Source organism: Chanos chanos, chromosome 9 (assembly GCF_902362185.1).
Source record: "Chanos chanos chromosome 9, fChaCha1.1, whole genome shotgun sequence".
NCBI classification, from domain to species: domain Eukaryota; kingdom Metazoa; phylum Chordata; class Actinopteri; order Gonorynchiformes; family Chanidae; genus Chanos; species Chanos chanos.
This window is the reverse complement of record NC_044503.1, coordinates 19313556-19337972: the sequence shown is the minus strand read 5'-3', so window position 1 is coordinate 19337972 and position 24417 is coordinate 19313556. Positions and strand designations below refer to the sequence as shown.

Below are 24417 nucleotides of genomic sequence, written 5' to 3'. Positions count from 1 at the left end.
AAACACTACCTGACGTGGAGGATGGTAATGAAGGGATATATGTACTGTACATCATTGTATAGTGTAAATGCTTCCAAATGTAAGTTCTGCCTGTTTTTTTTTTCACTATTGTTTTTGTTTTGTCTTGTTTTGTTTTTGTTATGTCTACTTTTCTTTTCCTTTATTTATTTGATTTTGTGGGTAGTTGTGACAAGGTAACTGTTTAGTTGTTAAATGTATGTTCATTCTACACTGCTAAAACCCCAATAAATATATTGGAGAAAAAAATACAGTTACAATACAATACAATCCACAGTTACAATAACAATTTAGTTACAATACAATACAGTCCACAGTTAGAGTAACAATACAGTTAAAATAAATACAATCCACAGTTACAATCTGAGAATTTTGTTAGTCAGGAGAAAAAAGGCCTTTTCTGACTGCTGTCTGTGCTGATTTGCTATAAGGTGAGGAGGAGTGTGAAGTGTTTAATCTTTGTCCTTCTCTAAAAAAGGGTTTATTTCCATCTCTTCAGTCCACACAGCAGATTGAATGCCCATCAAGGTTAGAAACTTGTTACCTTAGAACAAATGCATTTTTATGGACCTTTTTCCAACTGAAAAATACCATGTAAAAGAATATATAAAAATGATATGTTAACGTTCATCCAGTCATTCTATGACATACAGTGTTTCTTAAAGATATGAAATACAGTTGTTCCTTTGAAACAGATTACTTTGAGGTGATGAATTGCTCAAGTCAATTGATAAGCGTATGTGTTTTAAATTTTAGTGGTAAGTTTGTGGCCAGAATGTGTAAATGTTCTTGTAACCAGGCATTGGATAGTATAGTTTTCACTGTATATAGTCTATGAATGAGTGAGAGAGAGAGGATTATTAAATAGATCATCATTGCGTTGTTATTTATCTCTTGTGCAGTATATGTTCTGATGGTCAGTTTGGAGGTCTGTGACTGTTTGGGACAGTCATTTCTTTGCATCACCGCTGATAAGTCAGTGCCTCTGTGCTTCTCTCTCTCCATCACACCTCCCTCAGCTTTGCTGCACTGACTGCAGACACTCTCACTGGGCTGGAAAACTCAGAGCCAGGCCGGCAATGACAACCTTTTAAATGTTTTGACTGAGTGATGGAGTGGCAGATGCTTATGCACACCAGATCTGTGTTAGATTACAGATCATCACATTAGCAGTTTCAGGAACTATTTTACATTCTGTAGGCCCATGTCAGTATTATGTACAGTATCGTGGACTCTGCATCATGATAAACCCCTGGTGTTAGTTTTTGGTAAACTGCCCAGTGCTAAGTTAGCCTATTCAAACACCACCATCAGGCCATATTGGTGAATGGTACCAGAGACTTGTATAAAAGTCTATTGTAGTTCATTGTAAAAATAATGTTATAGATGACATTGTAAGATGCTTCACATTTTATTGTGACTAGCTTATATTTGGATATTTCAATTTTATACGCATGAAAAGATAAGTAAATTTATATTTATGAAATTCAATCATGTTTGTGTGATTTGTGTTTGTGTTTTGTTTCAGATTTGCCATGTATAACATATCCACTGCATGAATACTGGAAAGAATAATCCGTAATGAAGAACTCATAAATGACAACATTTATTTAATCATCATCTTTGAATTCATTTAGTCACCTTTTACATATCTGAATGTTAATTCCAGTCTGTTAATCCTGGTCTCTTAATCCCGGTCTGTGCTGCTGTCTGACCACAGATAACTGCAGTGATCTGAACTCGGAGCTGCAGCGTGTGCTGACTGGTCTGGAGAGTGTGGTGTGTGGACGCAAGAAAAGCACGTGTGGCCTGTCTGTGGCCGAGGTGGACCGACACATTGAACAACTGACCACGGCCAGTAAACACTGTGACCTGGCCATTAAGGTACAAACCTCACTGGGTCACAGAACTCCACTGTGGTTTCTGTGAACTAACCAGTCATTGTAATCACACTGTGGAAGGTTGATATTGTATTTCACCAGAGCAGAACAGAACTAACTGACCTAAACAAAACCCAGTGACTTGGGTTAATACAGATACCTGACATGAGAAATTTTGTGACTTTACAGAGAGCAAGGGCAAGCACACACATCACTTAATTTTTGATGTTCAATTTAATATACTTTGAAGTCACAATCTAGATAGAACATATAGACATTTCACATTTATATCATCTGCACAGTTTCAGGATATGTAAGTTGCTCTCACTTGGCAGTGTTTTGGTGAACTCTTGACATGAAAATGTCTCCTTAATGGTCGTTATTAGGAACAGGGGACAAGTCAGCATGGTTCACGTGGTCTATACTGGAGTAAGTCTGTATTAGATTGTATTTTTAGAAAAGGGTTGTTGGACAAACTGTAATGAGGATGAATGTATGTAATCGAGAGTATTAGCACAGCAGGGACCATAGAAACAGAATCACCTCTCTCTGTTGTAAACCAGTCAGGCCTGAGATGGTAACATATCCATGTTTATGACTTGTAGATGTGAGAAGTGAAATTTGTTGAATCTGAAATCTTTCTTTAAAGCACCAATGTGGAGAATTAGATCACATATGATTAGATCACATACCAAATCCCTAAATCATATATGTTGTACATTGTGTAATGTATCTAATGTCAGTATCATATAGTGACATAACCTGTCATATTATGGACTAGACCATGGAAAGTTATTCTGAGGTATTCTGTGTGTATGCATGCAGAATCAAAAATGGAGGCCCTCTAAGAGGTCTGTGTGTGTGTATGTGTGGGTGTGTATGTGGGCGTGTGTGTGTGTGTAGACAGTGGAGGAGATAGAAGGCGCTCTGGGACATGATTTCTACCCCAGTATTTGTGAGGAGCGGGTGCGATGGGAGAAGGAGCTGGCAGGCCTGCGGGAGGAGAATGAGAGTCTTACAGCCATGCTGTGTAGTAAAGAGGAGGATCTCAGCCGAAACAAAGCCACTATGCATGCCATCCGAGAGGAACGTGACCGCCTTCGCAGACGGGTAAGGCACTGTTTTTAACCCTGCAGAGACCAGTCTGCCCTCAGCAAACTTTTAATGTGTGGTTCTGTTGTTGGCTTGAAAGTCTGTAGCAAAGACACTAAGTATGATCACCCACAGTCAGAAGTGCACACTTCTCAATGGAGATTTGGGTACAGTAGCTTGAGATGCAAGTCAAAGCAGATAAGTACCTCAGTATAAGTTGACTGCAAACATCAGTGCCTCCTGAAGATGCTCTTGTGACTGTAAAGTGGTGCAAGTGGTAGAGAGAGTGAGGGAGAGAGAATGAGTGAATTGTGTAGTCTTGAGACTACACAACAACTTGGGACAGAGAGTGTAGCACAATTTAAAATGTGAAATATTGTGGTTGGCTGCTCATGATTGTGAGGTTTCTTTAAAAAGCCATGTGGTTGTTGTATGGGGAAAGAGGAGAAATGGCTTTTTACAGTTGGAGCGCCACTGCAGGTTTGTGTGCCTCCTTGTGATCAGGACAGTACTGATATGAAGTTGTCTGGGGTATACCTGGCACAAGAGTGCAACCAGTTCAGTCGCACATGCGACCAAAAATCTATCAAGTGCAACTAACTGTGCCTGACATTTAGCAGGTCTGTCCCATGCGTGTAGGGTTTTTTTTCCCACCCGCATTCTGCGAAGACCCGCCCCTACTCTGTCTCTGATTTCCTCTGACCCTGATGTTCTTCTTCGCTGAATGTGGGTGGGGGAGAAAAAGATAAGGCATGTGTGTATGTGTGAAACCGCGCCCTGTACTTCTCCTCAAAAGACATCACAACCTTAAAACATACTGGTAATTCAAAATGAAGAGAAGTAATGATTCTTTTTTTGGCAAGAAAAATGCTGCGGTGCGCGTTATACCTGTCCCTGGCCCCGAAAGGCCCAGCCCAGACATCATCGGTGGAGGTAACCGCTCCACCACCTGTCTCCCCTGTCCCCTGGTAAGATGCCTAATCCTGACCCAACATCTTCGGTGGAGACGGCCTCATCTGATCCCGAGCCAGAGCCTACCACATAGCCCACAAAAAGGCCAAAATATATGTCTTTCGCAAAGAATGGCTTGTCCCATTTCCATGGCTCAGATATGATAAAACAGCCAACATTATGCATCACATTTATTGCAAGGAGTGCAAACAAGGTATGGCTGGGAACAGTGCTTTTGCTGTCAGAGCATCGATGTTCCAAATTGAAACGTTAAAAAAGCACAGTGGCTCCAAGAAACACATCCTGAGCAATGACAGGTGCGTGGCCAGCATAGCAGCCCCCCTCCCTGCAGCGTTTCAGCACCAGGCAATGGCAAACGGAAGCAGTGAGTAGTCAGAAATGATAATAAAATTTAACACTGCTTATAATATAGCCAAAGAGCTACCTTTTACTAAATTTAAATCCCAGATCATGCTTAAGAAAAAGGACAGGTTAAACGTATACAGTTGAGGTTATTGCAATTTCTTGTTTGTGCTGTGATTTAAATAAATTGAAAAAAACATTTATCTGCACCCTTATTCCTGTTTACAATCATTTACATAATGTGTAAAGAAATTAGCAATGGGAACTGCCAAAAAGGGTCACTCTTCAAATGTATTATTGTGACATTAAAGGCATGGTGAAAAATTTTGGGTGCCCCTAAATGAAAAAGTTAGATGCACCAGTGCAGCTAATGAAGAAGTTAGTTTGGAGCCCTGGTAAAGTAGATATGAAACGGTATGAAAATTTAATATCACGATTATAGAGACCAGAATTATCACGGTATTGTTAAATGTGAAAATGTTCAAGAAGTACTGATACAGAAACTGAATCCAAGTTTTATATTGAAAACCACAAAACAACAACAACAAACACTAACAACAAACACTAAAACAAACAACACTAAGGCGTTTCAATGTTTTGGTGTGGATGAAGAACATTTGGAAAAACTGTACGAAAATAAAAGTGTGCACGGAGAAACGTTTTTACATAAAATCTACGTTTTCAGATTTACCTGGCTTAGTGTGGACGTAGAAAGCTGAAAATCTCCAGAGCGCTATCACTGCCTTCTGCCATGTTTTCACTGACACAAAACAAACCCACATTGCATTCTGCGCCTGCATCTGGGAGACTGTTGGTAACTTTGGTTGATGCTGGACAGTGTTTTACGTGAGTTTCTCAAAGTGGTTGATCACTGCGGTAATCAACCGCGGTTTTAACAATAATTATAATTTGAAACGGTAATGCTAACTGTTTGGAATTTTACTGTGGTTTATCGTGAAGCTGGTAACCGTTTGTTAACATGTGTGACCTGTGACTGTAAGTGCCTTAAGTTGTTGGTTACAGTATGAGTTGTATCTGTACAGTATGAGATTAAGTTGGGGTGTTACCATGTGTGATCTCATATGTCATACGTAATGCATAGTGATTTTGATAAAAACGCATGCGCTAATAAAGACTTTCTCTTTCCGGTTTACTGGCAACTAATGTGAGCTGTGTGTTTCTTTGCCTCCATTCAAATAAGAACAACGATTTATCCCACACGAAAATGGCTGCACCAACAGGTTATGGGCCCAGAACGGATGCTGAATGTGGATGGTATAGGTTGTGCTTTGACAGGGATGAGAAGAATCACGAGCTTTGGGAGATGAAGTTTTTGGGCCATCTGTGTCTGCTGGGGAGACCATACTAAATGAGCCTTCCACAGAAGAAGCAAGAGGGGAGGACACCAAAAAAAATGAAGAAACATGCTGAATTGATTCAGTTTTTGGATGACAAAAGCCTGTCCCTAGTTATGAGAGAAGCAACAGGTAACTGAAGAAAAGCTCTTCGGATATTAAGGGACTATTATGCAGGCAAAGGGAAAGCCCGGGTGATTAGCCTGTACACTGAGCTAACGTCCTTGCAGAAAACTGCAAATGAAAGTGACAGACTATATTACTCGGGCAGAAACTGCAATTACAGCTCTGAGGAATGCTGATGAGACACTAAGTGACTTTTGATTGCAATGATTCTGAAAGGTTTGCCAATGAATGAAGACATGACTTTTGCCGAGTTCAAAACCAAGCTAAGAAGTTTCGAAGTATCGTGCTAGCTCTGATAACATGATGAAAGCGAGTGCCTCAACCCCAGACTGGAAAGGGAGAGAGAATGTAGGTGTGACGGAGGGCTCTGTCGGTAACCACGGCGGCACTTTTGATTGACACCCAAACGCATTACATTCCCCTCCCCGTTTGTAGTTAGACGCTTCTGTGAGTGCACGCACAGAATTAGCGTCTAAATATGTTCCATTTGCATACACGCAATCACAACCACAACATAATTCATCCCGGTCCTACATAACACAAATCTACACAGACACAAAAATCCATTTAAAGCCTTGTTTATTGTCTTATCTGTTCGTCGTTTTTGAAGATCTTCGTTTGTCGTTGTTTGTAAATGCGCGCTATGTTCGTCTACTGTCTTCCGTGTTAACTGTTGGAGTTCCTGGCTACGGATGCTGCAAAAGGCCAAACTAAGTCAGAATTTCCCTGATGGTTTTAAAGCTTGGGGGTGGCTCTTTCGCGCCACGAGCTGGTGGGGCAAACCATGTACGAGTGTCAGAACATGAAACATATGAATGAAATGGATTATGGAATGGTTATTTTAAATATTATGACCTTTTTATCATCACCGTGGGATGTATAAATTGAATGTGATTTTTAGGAATCCCTCAAATTATAACAGTGGGGGGAAAAAGGAGAAAATGTATTTGGTGGTCCAGCCTCCAATATGGTATGAGCTAGGGGCGGGGCTTAGGATAGAAGAAGAGCCCTGGGGTACCTAGAGGGGAGGGTAGTTGGGAGAACTCGGTCATGGTAGGACCATTGAGAGTTGAGTACATTAAATCGCATTTGTATATACCTGTAAATTTGGATTCCTTTTGTTTTTGCTTTGTCTTTTGTTTTCTGAAATTTAAAAACGTATTTTGCACTTTTTGGAATTTTTTTTTTTCACGGAATTTTGCGTTGTTGGACTGTTTGGGGAAGCACTGTAAATAAAACACCATTGCACCGAAGTGCTATTGCGGCGGAGCCAGTCATTTTTTTGTTCAAACCACCCACGAATCACGTCACTCCACGACAGTAGGCCCAGACATTACATGCTACAACTGTGGTGAAAAGGGACATAAAGCCCGGGCATGCCCGAATGAACATCAGAAAAGACAGACAGTGGCGTCAAAAAAAACTCAACACACAAAGACGCATCTTGCAGGTGATGAAGAGAGTGAAGAACACGCATAAGCCTTCAAAGTAAGTGACTGTCAGTAAAATGGCTTGAAGCACAAGGGGTTTATGGTCGACATGGGAGCAACATCGCACATAATCATGGACATCCGAAAGTTTAAGAAATTTGAAAATACATTCCAGCCACAAAAACACTTTGAGTTGGCTGACGGTATGAGGGCAAACAGCATGGCGTTGAAGAGGGATGTCGCTGAGGTGAACCTAGGCTATGCTATGCTAGAGAAAGCGCTGTATATTCCGTCGAATCCCCAAGATATCTTCCTCGTTCAAGCAGCAACAGCCAACGGAGCTTCAGTCAACTTTGGACAAAGATGCAATGAACTTATCAGCAAAAGCAGTACCAAGTTGGACATTAAAGAATTTAGTAGACTTTCTTACTTGAACACTGTAAGTGGTGAAACAGATGATAGTTGTGATGGCTGTTATGATATTCAAACTTGGGAAATCCTTGGTCACTGCAGTTATGATGACGTTTCCAAGTTGCAGAATGTTGTAGAGGGAATCCAAATCAAGATTAAAACTGATAAGTCTAAACTGAGTTGTAAAGCCTGCACACAAGGAAACTTTGTTTGGTGCAGGAACAGTGAATCAGATGCACAAGCAAAAGCAGCACTTGAACTAGTGCATACTGATTTGGCTGGTCCTACTGACCCAGAAGCTAAAGAGGGGTTCAGATATGTTCTGGCATTTACTGATGATCACTCAGGTACAGTGCTTGTGTATTCCCTGAAAGCGAAGTGTGACTCTGTGAAAGCTACTGAAAAGCTTCTGGCTGATGTAGCCCCTTATGGGAGTGTGAAGTGTAATAGGTCAGATAATGGCACAGAATTCACAGGAAATGAGTTTCAGTCATTGCTTAACAAGGATGGCATAAGACATAAGTCCTCATCACCGTACTCACTGCATCAAAATGGCACAGCTGAGAGAAATTGGCAAACCCCATTTGATATGGCAAGGTATATGTTGATAGAGAGCAATCTACCAAAGGAGTTGTGGACATATACCGTAATGGCCGCTGCAGCAATATGCAGCAGATGCTTTAATGACAGAGCAAAACAAACTCCATACTACATACTGACAGGGAAGAAACCCAGTCTTTAGGATGAGGCTACGCATACAAACATGACAAGAAAAATTTAGACTCAAGATGTGATAAGGGAATCTTTGTAGGGTATGACAAAAATAGCCCTTCATATTTAGTTTACTACCCTGACACTAGAAAAGTCCTAAAACACAGGCTTGTGAAGTTTGTTACAAAGAGTGCGGTTGAACATGAAACTCAGACAAGCCTGACAATAACAGATTTCCATGGAAAGAGATATGTGCCCCCCATGTTGAGTGCAGACGTAACTGACCAGAGTCAAGGGAAGACAAGTGTCTCAGATGGGAACTTTAGATAACCAGGATACTACTCAGATAGAAGGAAAAGGGTATGAGCCTCGCTACCCCAAAAGAAATAGGAGAGCCCCTCAGTACCTCTCTGATTACATATCTGATGTTGGATCTAATGACCAGGGGTTGACTCACATTGACTATTGTTACAGAGTGTATGATGTACCACAAACTTTCAAAGAAGTTATGAGGTCAACTATGTCAGAGATTTGTGCTAATGCTATGAAAGAGGAAATGGATTCTCTCAGGGAGAATAATACATTCACATTGACTGCTCTACCAGAGGGTAAACATGCAGTGGGGAGTAGGTGGGTCTACACCGACTAAACTAATGCAGATGAGTCAGAAACCTATAAGGCTAGATATGTTGCCAAGGGTTATAACTGAGTAATGGGATTAGATTACAAGGAGACTTTCTCTCCAACTGCAAATCTAACATCAGTTCGTGTCCTGATGCAAATATGCAGCACAACACCAGTAGAAAACCATTTAAAAACCAATGGAAATTTCTACTGGAATGTATTGGTCTGGTTCCAGTTGAAAAAAAAAAACTGATAGAAGCTGCTGGTCTCAAATGGTCTGTATTGGTTGAACTGGTCTCAAATGGTCTGTATTGGTTGAACTGGTCTCAGATGGTCTGTATTGGTTGAACTGGTCTCAAACGGTCTGTATTGGTTTTAGCTGGAGACAACTGGGTTACTGAGTTCACAATGGTGTGTGAAATGTTACAGTTGGTATTTAAATGGATTAAACTAATTTCAGTTAGAGGAACCTTGAATTATAGTGAACATATCATTGCATTTAATTTATGTTTACTTCCACCACGTCCACACAGGCCCAGAACACACACATCTTTGTATACTGTAATGTATATATACACCTTGATAATAGCAGTTTAACAGAGAATACTGAAATACAGGCAAGAAGTACATGTACTCTTGTTCTCCACTGTCGTAGCGAGTTCTCGATCTTCAGCTGCATTATATAAAATCTGTAACTATGTCCTCACTAAACGCATTAACAGCAGCAGGCATACTCAATATAAAGCCGTATCTGCAAACAGCTGTTATCTGGTCAGCCTAATGTTATGGTTAACTAAAAACGAACAGTAGCAAGCGTGTCCTGAATATACTCAATGGGGACACACAGGAACTGATTCGGTAAGGTTATCATCTGTCTTTATTTAGTTATAACTATCAATACAACTCTACCAGCATACAAGCCCACGAAGTGAGTACTTGTTTTTGTCATATGTAAAAGATATGTTAAAAACTTAATGCAGTGAGTAGCTTGCTTACCAGTCGCAAAACCTGGCCTTGGTAATAGGCTCCGTCGTCCAAACACCCAGTACTTGGTAGTTTTGTCGAAATCGAAAATTTTTATACGAGAAATGGGAACAACAGCTAATTGTCTTCCAAGTACCTTACCAGAGCAAACTTTTTTTTACTGTGAACTAAGGCTAACTGTAGGCTGTAACTGTAAAGCTGCATTTTAACCGAAGCGAAATTCGCAGGTTTTGATTGCTTGCCTTCGTGCAACATTACAGCAAGGATTTTTGAATACACCAATCAGATTACTCAAGTAGGGCTAGAAGCCACGCCCCCTTCCCAGGCATCTCTTCAGTCAAGACAGAGGACAAGCTGATCGTGTAATCAAAATGCTTGCTCTCATGTAATAGAATTGTTTCAGTAAGTAGTGATCAGAGGTGGACAAAGTAAACAACTCCATTACTTGAGTCAAAGTATAGATACTCCTGGTCAAATATTACTCCAATACAAGTAAAAGTTGTTCAGTTCAATTTTTACTTGATTTAAAGTACTGGAGTGCTTGCTTTTAAAAATACTTAAGTATTCAAAAGTACTTCTTTTTAATGTCATCACATTGTTGTATTGTTGCAACAATGCATTTACAGAGCCTAATGACTCTGAAACAACCTACTGAATGCATTGACTTGCTTGTAGAACCTGTAGAATAAAAGCTTGTGAAATATGCTACAAAGCCTATAGAAACACAGTTGAACCAAATGCTTCCTCTATAAAAGACAGTGTATAGCTTCAGTTAAACAGGCACTAGGTTAACTCAGATTGGCCTTAAAAGGATAAACACATCATAATGTTGTAGGCTAGGTTAATTTTACTTCTACTACATACCATTGTCTGAAATGTGAAACAGCTGGATGACCATTGTCACCGCTTGATTCCCGCCCCCCTCGTCTTATGGAATCCGCTGATCTTACAAATATTACTGTGTTTACCTGACGACATTAAAACATATATTTCTGAAAGGATTTTTGTCAGTAACGTTAACTCGGCATGTTCGCTAGCTAGCTATTAGTATGCGTCAGCAGTGGATTCACACAGGACCCGGTGTTATGCCCCAAGTGGTTTTCAAGCCAACTGGTTTCCGTACGTGTTCACACACTGTGTTAACAGTAGAAGTTTTGGTCTGCCTCTGTCACCAGATTCGTCACACATTCACAAACATATAAATCGCAATTTTCAAGTCACATCTCATATCTACTGTGGCAAATGATTGTAAGTGTTGCGCGGACGCATACGGGAAGCAATTAGCTTGGAAACCAGTTGATTTCAAAAATCTCAGACATGGACTTAAGATATGGCCACGGCTGCTCTGGTGAGGAACCTTTATCTTTATCATCTTTATCTTCCATTGTAGTAGCCATCAGTAAAACTGCCAAGTTCAGTTGTTAAAAAAATGCAGCACGCACTTGACTGACAGCATTGGAGTAGTTTACTGTGATTGGTTTTTCCCTTGTGATGAACACAATATGGCCTATCACATTTTAGAAAAGAAAATTCGTCCGCTGACTTCAAAGCTATGCGTTAAAGTAACGAGTAATGAGAACCTTCATAGAAATGTAGTGGAGTGAAAAGTACAATATTTGTATTTCAAATGTAGTGGAGTAAAAGTCATAAGTTTCCAAAAAAAAAACCACTCAAGTAAAGTACAGATACTCGAAAAATGTACTTAAGTACAGTACTCAAGTAAATGTACTTCGTTACTGTCCACCCCTGGTAGTGATCGTGTCCAAATAAACAGTGTATGCACAGTGTATGTCAGTTTATAGCCGGCAAAATGTAATTAATAAAAATTGACCAGTAGGAAGGCAGAAAACTTTCTTTAAGCAATGTACATTCATATTCAATTTAAAAACACTTATTTTTAAAAGAAACACTAACGGTTAAAACGTTTTACAACTGACTTGACATTTTCAAAAAACAATGTATTCTCTTTAGTGCACTTTGTACATTGTTAATTGATGATTAAAACAATTCATTTCATTATATTTCATTATTTTTGATTGCATTCTCAATTTACAGCACTTTCTCACCAAGTGCAGGTATTGGGTTTGTTAGACCAGTTGAGACCAATTGTTTCCAGTTGAAATAAATAGCAGACAACACCAGTTAAATCCTGTTGGTTTCAACTGGGCGGAACTGGTGAAGCAGCCACTGCCCATGGCTCTGTTGGTCTAAATGGGTTTTAAATGGTCTCAGCTGGTATTCTTAACTGGGCAAACCATTAGAATCTGAAAACCCAATTGAAACCAGTACAGACCATTTAAGACCAGTTCATTACAATAGACTAGCTACTGGATTTTCAACTGGAATTTCCACTAGGGACTCGAAGCTGAGTTTGCCTCCGTCTCATCCAGTATTTTCATGTTGGGACAGCTTGTCAATTGTTATCCCTGACTTAATCACCAAATTAACTCAACACCACAATTAAAATACGCATGCAAAATGCCTGCCGACATCAGTGAATTAGCTTCCTCCACCCAGGTGTACTGAGTTTTCCATGACACTAGGAACCCCATCTTTCTTTTTGTAGCCTCATACACTTCCTTTGACATTATTTTCGAACTGTTGGGTGAAGTAAAACTTTTACTAGGTGAAAATACTGACTGCAAGAAAAAAACTTGTCAGGGAATGGAAGGTTAGCTTTCGCATCACAGGTGAACTGACTTGTGACTGTAATTGGCAGAAACACGGGAACAGGCCAGCGACTGGCCAATCAACTTGCCCAACATACTTTTTACTGGCCCCGGGCCATCAGGCCATTGCTTGTGTCAAACCCTGCTAAACCAATGACAAAGTTCAAGATGCAGAAATCTGTGAGTTTTATGTTTGGTGTTTAAGCTTCATTAAGACATGTAATTGTAAGTGCCTTAAGTTGTTGGTTAAATTATGAGTTGTATAATCTGTACAGTATAAGATCAAGTTGGGGTGTTACCATGTGTGATCTCAAACGTCATACGTAATGCATAGTGATTTTGATAAAAGCACATATGCTAATAAAGACTTTCTCTTTCAGGCTGACTGGCAACCGATGTGAGCCGTGTGTTTCATTGCCCCCGTTCAAATAAATAAGAACAACAATTTATCCCACACGAAAATGGCTGCGCCAAAACTGTTTCAACCCTAGTATGAAGTTGTATGTGGTGTATGAAGCTGTCTCGTGTGTATGATCATGACCGTATTTAGGTATGATCATGAGAGTATTTATATGAAGTTGTCTGTGGTGTGTGTATGAAGTTGTATGAGGTGTATGAAGTTGTCTGTGGTGTATGAAGTTGTCTGTGGTGTATGTTGAACTTTAAGCTGAACTTCCACACTTTCAATGAAGCAACAGCAGCTTTTTAAAATGATCAGTTGATTCAGGGGCATTGAGTTGGAGTTAGGGTTAGGGGCATTGAGTTGGAGTTGGGGTTAGTAATTGAATTGAGATCAAACATTGTTTCACTAACAGTAGTTTTAAAGTCAGCAGTAGTTGGAAAATCAGCCACACTCTACAGCAGAACTGTTGTTGAGCTGTACACTAAAGCTTAAACAAACAATTGCGATCCCAAACACAGAGATCTGGAAGCAGGAACCGGAGAAAATGAGATTTGTCTGGTAAAGGTAGCAAACGGGCTGGATCAAGATTTTCCAACTGGATTCATTTCACATCTGCTCAAGGATTTCAGCTGGGCACAAAACCCTAGGCTGACTTTACCCACAGGACCCTGGCAGTTAGACCTTAAGACAGCCAACTCCCTTCCCTCTGTGCAGTCAGGCTCCACTATTTACAGGCAATAGAGCATGTTCTGTATCTAGCCAACTGTAGCAGGCCTATAACTTCTGGGGTTAAAGGTCTGGACTCTCTGTGCCATCTTATCTGCTCTATGTAAGAAACAGCTTGCTGCACAGGAGTGTAATGAATGCTGCAAAACATCCTTGCTGCAAAGTTTGTAACGTCTGACCCAGCGTAGCTGAGAGTAACGGCAGGTGAAGTATGTTTCCTCTGTCAGGCAGGTTACACCTGCTACAGGTGAAGCATGTTAGGAGATGTTACTCTAGAATGTTCTTCGCACTGCAGGCCACGTCACAGCGATGCTACCATACGCAGCCACATTGACTAACTGAGTCACTGGTCTCAGAGAACACTGCCCTTTTACGTTTTAGTGAGTCATTGGTCTCAGAGAACACTGCCCTTTTACATTTTATTTACCATTTCTGTTTGTGACAGAGAAATTAGAGAAATATGATGTCTATAGCTGGGTAAATGGTGTCCCAACAAGAAACAAAGAAAAAAAGCTGTAAGAATAGACAGGATGTAAATCATTGGAGAAAAACGTTGAAAACTGTTGTAAACATGGCTGCTTCCACATACATGGCCTCCTCTCGTTCATTTGTCTGGTTATTTTAAAACTTATTTTGGCAAAATCAAACACCAGAGGATCTGAAGTTTCACATTTACAACTGTCATAATCTACTGAGGACACCACTTACATCCTACCTCTGTCTAAAGCTGATCCAACTGGATACTTTTAAGAATTTCGAGTGAAATTTGCCAACTTTAAACATCATGAGAGCTTATTAACAAAGGCAGATAAAGAAAGTGATTGTACTGTAGGTGACCTAGGGTTTGACCCTGTTAGTGAAAAGGACAGTAGAATGGACTGTGAAGGTTTGTTCAGAGTAATAAATAAAAAAAAGTCTCCTCCAACTCCATGCCTATTCCAGTCAAACAGAACTAAACCCCATAAACTCTGTGTGTTTGAGACTTGTCTGTGTGTTTAATACTTGTCTGTGTGTTTGAGACTTGTCTGTGTGTTTGAGACTCATTTGTGTGACTGATGCTTGTCTGTGTGTTTGAGATTTGTCTGTGTGTTTGAGACTTGTCTGTGTGTTTGATACTCGTCTGTGTGTTTGGTGCTTGCCTGTGCCACGCAGTAGGAAAGCAGGCAGTTCTGGCTGAAACACTGACAGAGTGTTGGCAGAGCACTGATTTCAACTGATGGGCTTTGCCCTCTGAAGGTTTTGGCTGATGGGCTTTGCCCTCTGAAGGTTTTGGCTGATGGGCTTTGCCCTCTGAAGGTTTTGGCTGAGCTGAACTCCTGTATTCAGAGCACAGTCCAACTGACAAGCCCTGGCCTGTCATTTATCTAGCTTGGGTTATGTCGCTCAAACAAACGAGGTTGGACGATTCAAATATAGACCTTCACCAAACCACAGGGCTGCAGCCTCCACACGACTCCGCCCGTAACGTAAAAAGACAGGTCCAGGCCAGGCAGAGAAAGAGCTGTCTGGAGAACATTCCCGGGAGCCTGTGCTGCAGCCTCTGACATTGGCTGGATCAATACCCATTGCTCTTTTCCCATTTTTAGACATGTAATTGAATCTTCCCTGCCCTCCCTGTTCTCAGAAAGCTGCCCAAACGCAATTAGAGCTAAGATGTACTCAGTGAAATACAGAAAGCCCAAGGATGCAGGGGGAAAAAAAAATCCCCTTTTACCCTGCTGTAATGACCCATAACGAGATGTGTCTAGCTGAATTTTGCCTAGACAGACAATTCCTTATGTTCTCGATGTTTAATCATCTCCTGAAACGATGGCAGTAGCTGTGCTGAGGTACTTGGTATGCAGAGGCTGTTGATCAGATTGTCTTTTTCGATAGGGGAGAACACATGTTTAATAAAAAGCCCAGCTTTCACCAACCGACAGTGGTGGACAACAGCACAAATTCTGTCACTTTCAGTAATTTTGGAACTTTTAGGACAGTTTTCCAAATATGAGACTTGTACTGTCTAAAGGTGGGATCTCGTCCCTTTTTATGTGGCTCAGAGCATCCTGTTAGATATTGCATTTTCCTCTCCAGATAAGAAGAAGTAGAAACACAAACAGATGGAAAAACAAAATAACGATTTAGAAAGTTTACTGGGGACATCTTTGCAGGAGTGAAGTCAGGAAACGGGCTGCATGGTGGCGCAGTGGGTAGCGCTGTCGCCTCACAGCAAGAAGGTTCTAGGTTTGATTCCTGGCTGGGTGGCCAGGGACCTTTCTGAGTGGAGTTTGCATGTTCTTCCTGTGTCTGCGTAGGTTTCCTCCCACAGTCCAAAGACATGTAACTCAGGCCAGTGTTAATTTCACTGGTAAAAACTGACGAAAAATGTTCGTCGGTTGGTTTTTTCCACAACGAAAGAAGACGATAACTCAATTAAATGTACCTTTGAAAATAAAAACTGTGACGAAATATTTTACCATTTTCGTTGACGAGTAATAACGAGACAATAATGTCAGAGACAGGTGAATGGACAAGCAATTTTCCTTTGAGTCAGGCAAAGGAAAGTTGTCAAATTAGAGATACTAAATTGCCCCTGGGTGTGAATGTGTGGGTGAACGTGCTTGTCTGTGTGTATGCCCTGCGGTGGACTGCCAACCTGTCCAGGGTGTTTCCCTGCCTTTTGCCCAATGAGCGCTGGGATAGACTCCAGCACCCCGTGAACCTAATTAGGATAAGCGGCTTAGAAAATGAATGAATGGAAAGTCAGGAATCAAACAAGAAAGAGAGGATAGTAGTTTTCATAAGAGATACTTGTAATTTATTGAACTTACATTTAGTTAGATAGATATATAGATGTACATTTGGTACCAAGTCAGTTGTTAGTGAGAGACATGCAGACAGACTGAAGAAGTGTATTTTTTTATGTATGTATTTTTTACCATCTTCTGTGTCCTCTCCCTCTCGTTACAGGTGAGGGAGCTGCAGACTCGTCTCCAGATCGTCCAGCCAGGGGGCCAGTCCAGTCCCGGACGGCTCCCCCTTGCCAGCCGCCCCGTCAACCCCAGCACCGGGGAGCTCAGCACCAGCAGCAGTAGCAACGACATCCCTGTTGCTAAGGTAACCACCGTCACCCTTAGTTCCACTGCAGTTACACTGGGCAAAGAAAGATGGAGAGGGTTAGCTCATAGGGCTAGCTACACATTGCTCCTAACACATGAATGTCTTATCGCTGGCTCTACTGAAGCTCTCATAAACAAAGAGTGACACAGTTTTTCCTTGTCTTTATGCCACTTTATGCCAGTTTCCTTTTCTTTCCCTATTCTTGCCAGCCTTCCACATTGTGTACGAATGTTATGTAGGACCTTTTGTGGTTTGAATACAGTATTAGCACAGTTATTACACGTACATGTAGTACTGGTATGGCTGACTGACAGAGAAAAGGACGGTTGGCTTTAGGGGCGTGTTAATTTCTTGTAAGGTTACAAAAGCATGGTGTTCACACAGATAATGGACACAAGCCAAGTCAAGCTGTGCCTCACTTATCCACAGTCATTATAATGGAGAGGTGACTGCACTGTGAACTGACACATAATAAATGGACTTTTTTAAATACATGCAAAGAACGCATGTCCACGATTTATTATGATAATTTTACAGATTCATTCACCAGTATACACACACACACACACACACACACACACACACAGAGGCAGAGAGTAATCAGCCCACTGGTCTTGAAGGAAAGCTGTAATCACACTGCTCCACAGATCAGATAGATTTCCACAGCACACTATGTTCTCTGGCTCGTGCTATCTCTCTCCGCTCTGGCTTTGACTTCATTACTAAACCATTCACTTTCATCCACCTCAGCACACCACATCAGTGTTAAAGCATGTTAAATGTTCTCTGTGAAATAGGTGTAAAGTCTGATCTTGAGTGTGTTTATTGTCTTTGTGTCAGGTGGCGGAGCGGGTGAAGCTGTCTAAGACACGGTCAGAGTTGTCTTCCACTGACAGGGCCGTGCTGGGCTCTGAGATCAGCAGCATCGGGGTGAGGAACTAAAGCTCTGCACTGTCACAGGGCTCACTGTCACACTGCACTGTCACAGGGCTCACTATTACACTGCACTGTCACAGGGCTCACTGTCATACTGCACTGTCACAGAGCTCACAGTCACACTGCACTGTCACAGGGCTCACTGTCACACTGCACTGTCACAGGGCTCACTGTCACACTGCACTGTCACAGGGCTCACTGTCGCACTGCACTATCACAGGGCTAACTATTACACTGCACTGTCATAGGGCTCACTGTCATACTGCACTGTCACAGGGCTCACTGTCACACTGCACTGTCACAGGGCTCACTGTCATACTGCACTATCACAGGGCTCACTATTACACTGCACTGTCACAGGGCTCACTATTACACTGCACTGTAACAGGGCTCACTGTCACAGGGGTCATTGTCACACTGCACTGTCACAGGGCTCACTGTCATACTGCACTGTTACAAAGGTCACTGTCACACTGCACTATCACCTGGCTCACTGTCACACTGCACTATCACAGGGCTCGGTGTCACACTGCACTGTCACAGGGCTCACTGTCACACTGCACTATCCTGGGGCTCACTGCCACACTGCACTGTCACAGGGCTCACTTTCACAGTGCAGTATCACAGGGCTCATTGTCACACTGTGCTGTCACAGGATTCACTGTCATACTGCACTGTCACAGGGTTCATTGTCACAGTGCACTGTCACAGGATTCACTGTCACAATGCACTGTCACAGGGCTCACTGTCACACTGCACTATCCTGGGGGTCACAAGGTAGCGTGGAAAAGAGCGAAATGATGACAAAAAAGAGGAGGGGGGGTCGAGAAGCCTGTTTCTGCAGGTAACAGCTGTCAATTTTTGGCTGTCACTCAGGACTGTTACCTTTGGCCTATGGGATGACCCAGTCACAGCCTGCACCTCACACAGAAATACATACTCTAACCACACACACACACACACACACACACACACACACACACACACACACACACACACATACACACACACACACTCTGTATCTTTCTACATAGCACTTTAGTCTCTTTTTGATTATTAATTATTAAGACTGGTACTCCTTGAAAATGGTTATCCAGTGTGGTGACACTAAATGGGGGTAGTGTGGAGAAGAGTACAGCTCAAGTCAAGTTGTGTCAAAGACACATATGTCATCAGTCAGATCATGTCAGAAACAGGTATGTCATCAGTGAGGTCATGTCTAAGACACATACGTCATCAGTCAAGTTATGTCTAAGACTCGTATGTCATCAGTCAAGTCATGTCTAAGGCTCGTGTCAGTCAAGGCGTGTCTAAGACACGTATGTCATCAATATGAGTCTTGTTTACCTCTGACTGGATGCCTGTTGTTTACCTGTGCAGGTGTCGAGTAACGTAGCAGAGCACTTAGCCCATTCCCTGCAGGACTGCTCCAACATCCAGGAAATCTTCCAGACACTTTACTCTCATGGCTCTGCCATCTCAGAAAATAAAATCCGTGAATTTGAGGTGGAGACGGAGCGCCTTAACAGGTAGGAGCAGTAACAACATGTATGGTACATGTGGCCCAAAAGACTTTGATGTATCATTAGTGAAATGACCAGTCAGAGGCTTAGAGGGAACTGTAGCTTCCTGTTGGTTTTCATGTGAAATAAGACAGTCATTCTTGCTGTCTGCATATTACAGTAAAAACACTAAAAAAGCAGCCTGTGGAGATAAATGTTTAAAAGGGTGATTAAATGTTTACCGTTAACTGTCCTCACTGACTGAGGGATCTGGGGGGATGGGGCTGCATTCTAGACTGTTTATAATATACGAGAACAGTGAAGGCTCCCTGGCTTTGCTGGGAAATGCAGTTCTGTAGTTTGAACAGTGAAGGCTGCTGGGAAATGCAGATATATGGTGTGAGCAGTGAAGGCTGCTGGGAAATGCAGATCTATGGTGTGAGCAGTGAAGGCTGCTGGGAAATGCAGTTCTGTAGTGTGAACAGTTTGAGAGCTGCAGGTCAGCAGTGGACGATATGTAGTTCTAAATAAAACACACCCAATCACTTTTCCTGAGAGATAAACTGTGCACTCGAAACTTGAATACTGATTCAACACTGACTCTTTTGGTTTATTCGTATGCTTTGCTCTCATTGCAATGTTTGTGTTTGTGTGTGTGTGTGTGTTTGTGTGTGTGTGTGTGTGCATGCGTGCGTGCGTGTGTTTGTGTGTGCGTGTTTGTTTTTGTGTGTATGTGTGTGTTTTCTCTCTCCAGTCGCATAGAGCACCTGAAGTCTCAGAATGATCTGCTGACTATTACGCTGGAGGAGTGTAAGAGTAATGCAGAGAGAATGAGTATGCTGGTGGGTAAATATGAGTCCAACACCACCGCTCTCCGGCTCGCTCTGCAGTACAGGTGAACACACAGTCTACACACACAACCTACTCTCACACACCTGTGCAGTACGGGTGAACACACATAGCGTACACAAACAACCTACTCTCACACACTTGCCTGTAGATCGACAGGATAAACTTTGTGAACTGATTGGGCTGGGTTGCCCATGGCAACAGTCGTGCGTCACCTTCAACAGATAAATGGCCTGTCTTACCTAGAACGTCTGTCTCAGTGCTTCAGACACCACTGTTTGCCAAAAGGCCAGTGCTTACTCAATGGATGGTCTGTTTACTGAACTATAGAGTGGAATTATGGGTAAATTTAATTTAAGTATCAGCACCTGACTGATATGAAATAAAAATAAAAGAATGAGAATTAAAATGAATATAGAGGAAGGAACCTCTCTTCAGTTTGCATCAGCATGTGCTTCACAAAATATACTATTATGGGCAAAATGTACCCATAACAAAAGGTTCCTGTACCAAAATATCCCCTTGCCAAAATATTCCCATACCAAAATATCATTAGTGTAAGTTGGCTAATTTGTATTAAAGGGATGGCCCTGTCCAGACATTGCAGGTTAAGACTAAGGTTAGGCTAACATTGAAACATAAATGGAACGATTTGCTGTTGTCCTGCAAAATTGACTGGCCAGCTGAAATCATGGCCGAAGTATAAAAATATAAAATAATTTTTAACACCATTTCTTTATGAAGGAGCTGATTTGTTGGACAGAGACACGCTGCAGCCGTTCGGCTGTGTGACTTGGCATTTAGGCCTACAACATGCAGGTCATAATTCTCCAGGGATGGTTGCATGACAGTGGTTTTATTTGGTCACTGACAAATGTTTACTACTCAGTAGGGATGTGGTGATCTGATCTCAAAGATCGGTATCGGGGCGATCAGGGCATTTTTTAACTGATCGGTATCGGCACGACCCTGAGCCCAATCCTTTGTTTTACATCAGCTGTCACACAGGTGTCATAAACGGAGAGCATAATTTGTGGCAGGACGTGGCTAAAATGTCTGCAGTGTGGAAATATTTTAAAATGGGGAAACAAAAGCAGTCCAACAGCCACTTGTTATGTTTGTAATGCGCGCATTTCGCGAGGCGGTAGGAGCTGCGTTCAATAGGCTGCTACCGCTTTGATACGGCACCTAAAAAATAAACACTCGATGGAATACAGTGAGTTCACTCAGGTAACTCAGGCAAAGGCTGCTCCAAAGCAACACACATTGGAGGATATACATTTAAATGGAGAGAGACATTTCCTCGAGACAGTGACAAGGCCAAAAAGATTACTGAGAGGGTAACTGAATCAATCGCTTTGGATGACCAGCCCATCGCTGTGGGAGCAAATACAGAAGTGCTTTCAAATTCGGCAAACTGAGACAAATGTTCCAGGCGAATGGGTTTTCTTTAAACTTTTAAATTTGATCGTTTTTTAGGTCAGCATACTCCAACGACATTAATCCTCAAGGCTGCTAACAACAACCAAGTTATTATTTCAAAGTTGAAACAATGTATGTGATGTATGCGCATTAGCCTCAACTAACGACCACACAGAGCTATACAGGCCACAACAGTCAAAATCAAAACAGGATGGCACCTCCTGACTTAATCCTCATGACGGGCAAGAAAAAACTCCCCAAAAACCCAAAAGGGAAATGGGAAAATGGGAGAAATCTTGAGAAGGACCACAGAGAGAGGAGACCCCTCCTTGGCCAGACAGGTGTGCAATAGGTGCACACCTGTCATTTGCATAATGCAGAATGTAAATGGGTTTGTAGTGCAGTTTCGTGTATTTAGTTTCTGATAAAACAGCTGCAGTCAGAAAGACCGAAGGCCTCAGCTGTGTTTGATTGTCCTTCCCAGTGTGTCTGGGCTTGTTATGACCTCTTGACCTCCCAGTGTGTCTGGGCTTGTTATGACCTCTTGGCCCCCCAGTGTGTCTGGGCTTGTTATGACCTCTTGACCTCCCAGTGTGTCTGGGCTCATTATGACCTCTTTACCTCCCAGTGTGACTGGGCTTGTTTTGACCTCTTGACCTCCCAGTGTGTCTGGGCTTGTTATGACCTCTTGACCTCCCAGTGTGTCTGGGCTCATTATGACCTCTTGACTTGAAAACATAAAGACCATCACATGTCTTCTGTGTGTGTGCATGTTCAAGTGTGTGTGCCTGTGTGTGTATATGTGTTTGTCATGGATTCCAAGATAGCGTCTTTGTGTGTGTACATGTGTGTGTTTCTGTATATGTGTTTAAATTGTGAACAGGTGTGTGTATGTGTGGGCTGTGTCAAGTGGGTTGTCCTGTGTATTGAAGTGTATGAGTTGTGTTTTCCTGTGTTTTGTGCAGTGAATAGTGTATTGAAGCATATAAGTTGTGTTTTCATGTGTTTTGTGCAGTGAACAGTGTATTGAAGTGTATGAGTTGTGTTTCCTGTATTTTGTGCAGTGAACAGTGTATTGAAGCATATGAGCTGTTACTGGCACTAGCAGAGAGTGAACAGGGTCTGGTCCTGGGTCAGTTCAAGGCAGCTGGAGTGAGCACTTTGGGTGAGTGAATAACAACACATGAACACACACACACACACACAGAAACACACTCACACACACCCAAACATGCATGCACATACATAATCTCTCTCCTCATCAAATGAATACCTACACTAAAACCAAACCAAATACGCACACACACATATAAACACTGCACTCACACACACAGTCACACTGGCCTGTCTACATCTTACATGCTTTGTTGCAGTCCTAATTCAGACGAATAGGTTTTCATTAAAAGGCCACGAGCTGAACTAGAGAGATGGGGGTATTTTCACACTGATGCACTGCCTTACATAAGACAGAATTTATCATGACATTTTGGTCTATGATTTAATCCTCACGTAGCATAATACAGAGAGAACTATGAACGTGTGAGAGGCTGTAGCTACAGCTGGTTGTTGAAGCGCCAAAGCTCCATCAACTAGATGTGCAGCCTCTCTCATTTCAGCAAGAAATGGCAAAGCCAATCCTATTAGCGATATTGGGTTAGAGAGGCAGGGACTCGTAGTAGGAGAACGAGATCTCGTTCGAGAACCGTTTGTGTACCAAATACATTGAATAAATTCTACACCCTTGCCTCTCACATCCCATTCAGTCCCCTCCTCTACATTCATCCTCAAAATTGATCAGAATCCACAGCACTGATGAAATAAAAGTTTTTGAGTCAAGCTAATAGTAAAAGAAGGGAAAAAAATAATGGTGACTTTTTGGAGGTGTGTAATTTTTAAGGCAAATTGAGGCTTATGACTTGCAGTTTGGAGTGTGCCGGTTTGTTTTCCTGTGTTTCCTAGGAGACCAGGTGAGTGAGGAGAGCATCACGCAGGTGCTGAAGCGAGCTCATGACTGCAGGAAGACGGCGGAGAACGCTGCCAAAGACCTGCTGAACCGACTGGACGGAAGCTGTGGGGCTGCGTTCACTGTCAGTGGCTGCAGCGTCCAGCCCTGGGAGAGCCTGTCCTCTAACAGTCACACCAGGTGTTTGTGTGTGTGTGTGTATAAACAGAACACAGGGACTTTTAATCACTTCTCATTGTGAAAGCAGTTTGTATATGTATTCACAGCTACTGATGACAATGAGTGTTAGTGAAAACTTCTCTGCCATCCTGCTATTGCAGTGTGTGCAGATGTCCTCATGCTGTTTTTTGCATTTTGTGTAGTTCATGAGTGGTGTCCCTTGCCTTTTATTCCTTTGACATTTACATTTTACATTCACATTTATTCACTTAACAGAGGCTTGGCATTAACATTAGGCGTAGGTAGATGACTGAGGCGGCGTCTGAATGGTGTGTTTAGGGGTGTGTTTATGAGTGTTAATGAATCTCAGTCAAAAGCCTGAGCTTGCTGTGTCATTTTGGAACCAGTCTGCTTGTGCTGATATTTCAGGTAGAGAATTTACTGTTTACAGTTTTTTCTTTTGGGATATGATAACAGAAGCAACAATTTTATGTTTGCAGTCAATAATGTTTAATGTACAGGTGATGCATGAAAAGAAATAATGTATGTCCACATTAATAATTTTGTTTTAATGTGTAAGGTGACAGTTGGCTGTGGTGTGTGTCTGTGTGTCTGTAAGTGTAACCATGTGTTTATCATTCTTCTGAGAGGGGTGAATGATTCGTGTCAAACACATCTCTCATCCTGCATTAGTGTCTGTCTCTCCCTCTGTTCTCTGAATGGATGGATCACTGTTTTACT

General features: G+C 42.0%; 1 protein-coding gene across 4 annotated transcripts in view; it reads left to right on the top strand.

Moving 5' to 3' along the window:
* Positions 1-24417, top strand: part of mcc (MCC regulator of WNT signaling pathway) — a 123204-nt gene that overhangs the window by 85689 nt on the left and 13098 nt on the right. For all 4 annotated transcript variants that reach the window (XM_030783841.1, XM_030783840.1, XM_030783839.1 and 1 more), the window contains 8 exons: positions 1739-1902; positions 2802-3008; positions 16696-16842; positions 17686-17775; positions 19162-19310; positions 20038-20178; positions 22619-22719; positions 23514-23697. In XM_030783841.1, coding sequence (XP_030639701.1) covers positions 1739-1902; positions 2802-3008; positions 16696-16842; positions 17686-17775; positions 19162-19310; positions 20038-20178; positions 22619-22719; positions 23514-23697 — 1183 coding nt within the window. The remainder of the gene's footprint in view (positions 1-1738; positions 1903-2801; positions 3009-16695; positions 16843-17685; positions 17776-19161; positions 19311-20037; positions 20179-22618; positions 22720-23513; positions 23698-24417) is intronic.